Source organism: Sinocyclocheilus rhinocerous, unplaced genomic scaffold, assembly GCF_001515625.1.
Source record: "Sinocyclocheilus rhinocerous isolate Xijiao unplaced genomic scaffold, SAMN03320098_v1.1 scaffold320, whole genome shotgun sequence".
Classification (NCBI taxonomy): domain Eukaryota; kingdom Metazoa; phylum Chordata; class Actinopteri; order Cypriniformes; family Cyprinidae; genus Sinocyclocheilus; species Sinocyclocheilus rhinocerous.
The window spans coordinates 903,248-905,493 of NW_015638606.1; the positions used below are offsets into that span (position 1 = coordinate 903,248).

Consider the following 2,246-nt stretch of genomic DNA (forward strand, 5'->3'; position numbering starts at 1 on the left):
GCATTGCATAAATTTTAAACCTGCACATTATGGAAGTAGCAGGCTGGCTTTGGACATAGAGCTTTGCGCGCTACACGTTTATGGACCGAATCTTGGCTACTTTCCAACAAAGAGCTTTATCTTGTCTAATAATCTGTATTAGTTTGACAATTCAGTGCGTTTGTAAAATGCCAGTTCTTTTGACATCAGTGCTGTAATGTGTCACATTAGGCAGTGTTTGAAAGTAATTTTCAGTGGCTGCCTCTCACATGAGAGGCAGATAAGTGGTATTGAGATCTTTCTTCTGTTAACAGCAAATAGTATGAATTTACCACTATGGGATCAGTTAAGGAATGATGGAAGGTAGTTTACACATATACAGAACTTACTGCTATATTTTGTGTCCGTGTGAATTTAAGTTCCCTTCAGTAAGCAACCACTAGTGGTTAGGGTGTTTTCGTTTTCCACCAGTGAACCAAATCCTGATCTCACTCAAGAGACCAGACTGAACTTGTTACAGTTGTAGACTAAATCATGTGCTTTACTGTTACATTATGAAAGTGTACCAAGAAAATCAGTTTAACCTCAGATTATGTCTTTGACAGAGTGCTGGAAGTGGAACTATTGGTGCAGTTAAAGGTTGTGAACCCAGGGAGCATGACCCTGCCATGTGTGTAGATGTCACGGTTAGACCCCTTGTTCATCCTCTTTACCAGGTTCTTCTCATAGAGTAAAGGGTGGTAGGCACCTAGGGTGCAGGCTGCATCACTGAAGCGCTGGTAGTAGTGGCACAGCTCAGTTTTCCGTCGCGAAGGCAGGAACTCGTACACATGTACCACTTCACACAGGGACATCATTAAAACTGTGCCTACGGAGATAGAAGGACGAAATATAGTTCGGTTTTTTTAACCATTTGTGGGTAGATTTTCCTCGATATAACTTACCCAACAAGCCTGATGAGGGTGGGTTTTTTTGTATGGTCTCCACCATATTGTCTTGTATTCGCTGCCACAGCTGCCATTCCATTTGGGGGTGCAGAATATAAAATGGCTGTTGAGGGTGTAAGCGCCGATATCGCTGATACTGTTTAAATATTGGGTAATCTGTCTTGTTGAACCACTGAAAGTAAAAATATAAGGAGGAATACATAACCGGAATTAAATTGAATTGATGAAATCTGGAATGTTTACTAAACCTCAGTTATTGTGTATATAACAATACATTTTTATAATTAATAAAAGTTCTGTCATTAATTACTCACCCTCCTATCGTTACAAAACCATAAGACCTTCGTTCATCTTTGGAACACAAATTAAGATATTTTTGATGAAATCCGAGAGCTTTCTGATCCTCCATAGACAGCAAGGGAACTACCAAATTCAAGAAAGAAAACCAAAATAACAACTTTATTCAACAATTTCTTCTGTTCCGGTCAGTCTCCGCCACCATTCATGACAGTACCACAACGCATTCGTGTGCATTCCTCTGCTTGTAAACAAGACTCACCGCATGTGTGTTCTACATTAGAACGCTGGCTCCAGCGTCAGCAGCACCACACACACACGTTGTGGTTCTCTAGTGAATGGTGGTGGAGACTGACCCGGAAGACAAGAAATTGTTGAATAAAGTCATTATTTTTGTTTTCTTTGTGCACAAAAAGTATTCTCGTAGCTTCATAAAATTACGGTTGAACCACTGATGTCACATGGACTATTTTAACGATGTTCTTACTACGTTTCTGGGCCTTGGAACGTGGTAGTTCCCTTGCTGTCAGAATGGAGGGTCAGAAAGCTCTCGGATTTCATCAAAAATATCTTAATTTGTGTTCTGAAGATGAACGAAGGTCTTAAGGGTTTGTAACAACATGAGGGTGAGTAAGTAATAACAGAATTTAAATTTTTGGGTGAAAAAAAAATAATAATAATAATTATATATATATATATAGAGAGAGAGAGACATTTAAAAACAACACAAAGTAATACAAATGACAAAAACACACAACAAAATGACTAAAACTTTAACTAAAATTGACATTAAAAAGCAGAAAATGATCAATACACAATAACGATAATTTATTTGAAATATTTTTAATAAAATCCGTTTCATGTTGACTAAAATAGAATATAAGTGTGTGTGTGTGTGTGTGTGTGTGTGTGTGTAAAAAGATGCTATTTAATATTGTAGTCAACATTTTTAACAGTATTTTAGAGTAAATTATAGTCCGTGTGTTATATATACTGTATATATATATATATTTTTTTATTTTT

At 37.0% G+C, this 2,246-nt stretch overlaps 1 protein-coding gene across 1 annotated transcript in view; it reads right to left on the minus strand.

The window, feature by feature from the left end:
- Positions 1-378: 378 nt before the first annotated feature.
- The window catches only part of LOC107749927 (beta-galactoside alpha-2,6-sialyltransferase 1-like), an 18,516-nt gene continuing 16,648 nt past the window's right edge, over positions 379-2,246 (minus strand). Inside the window, exons 7-8 of the mRNA XM_016565165.1 lie at positions 924-1,098; positions 379-847 (exon numbers count right to left, since the gene is read on the minus strand). Coding sequence (XP_016420651.1) covers positions 570-847; positions 924-1,098 — 453 coding nt within the window. The 3' untranslated portion in view covers positions 379-569. The remainder of the gene's footprint in view (positions 848-923; positions 1,099-2,246) is intronic.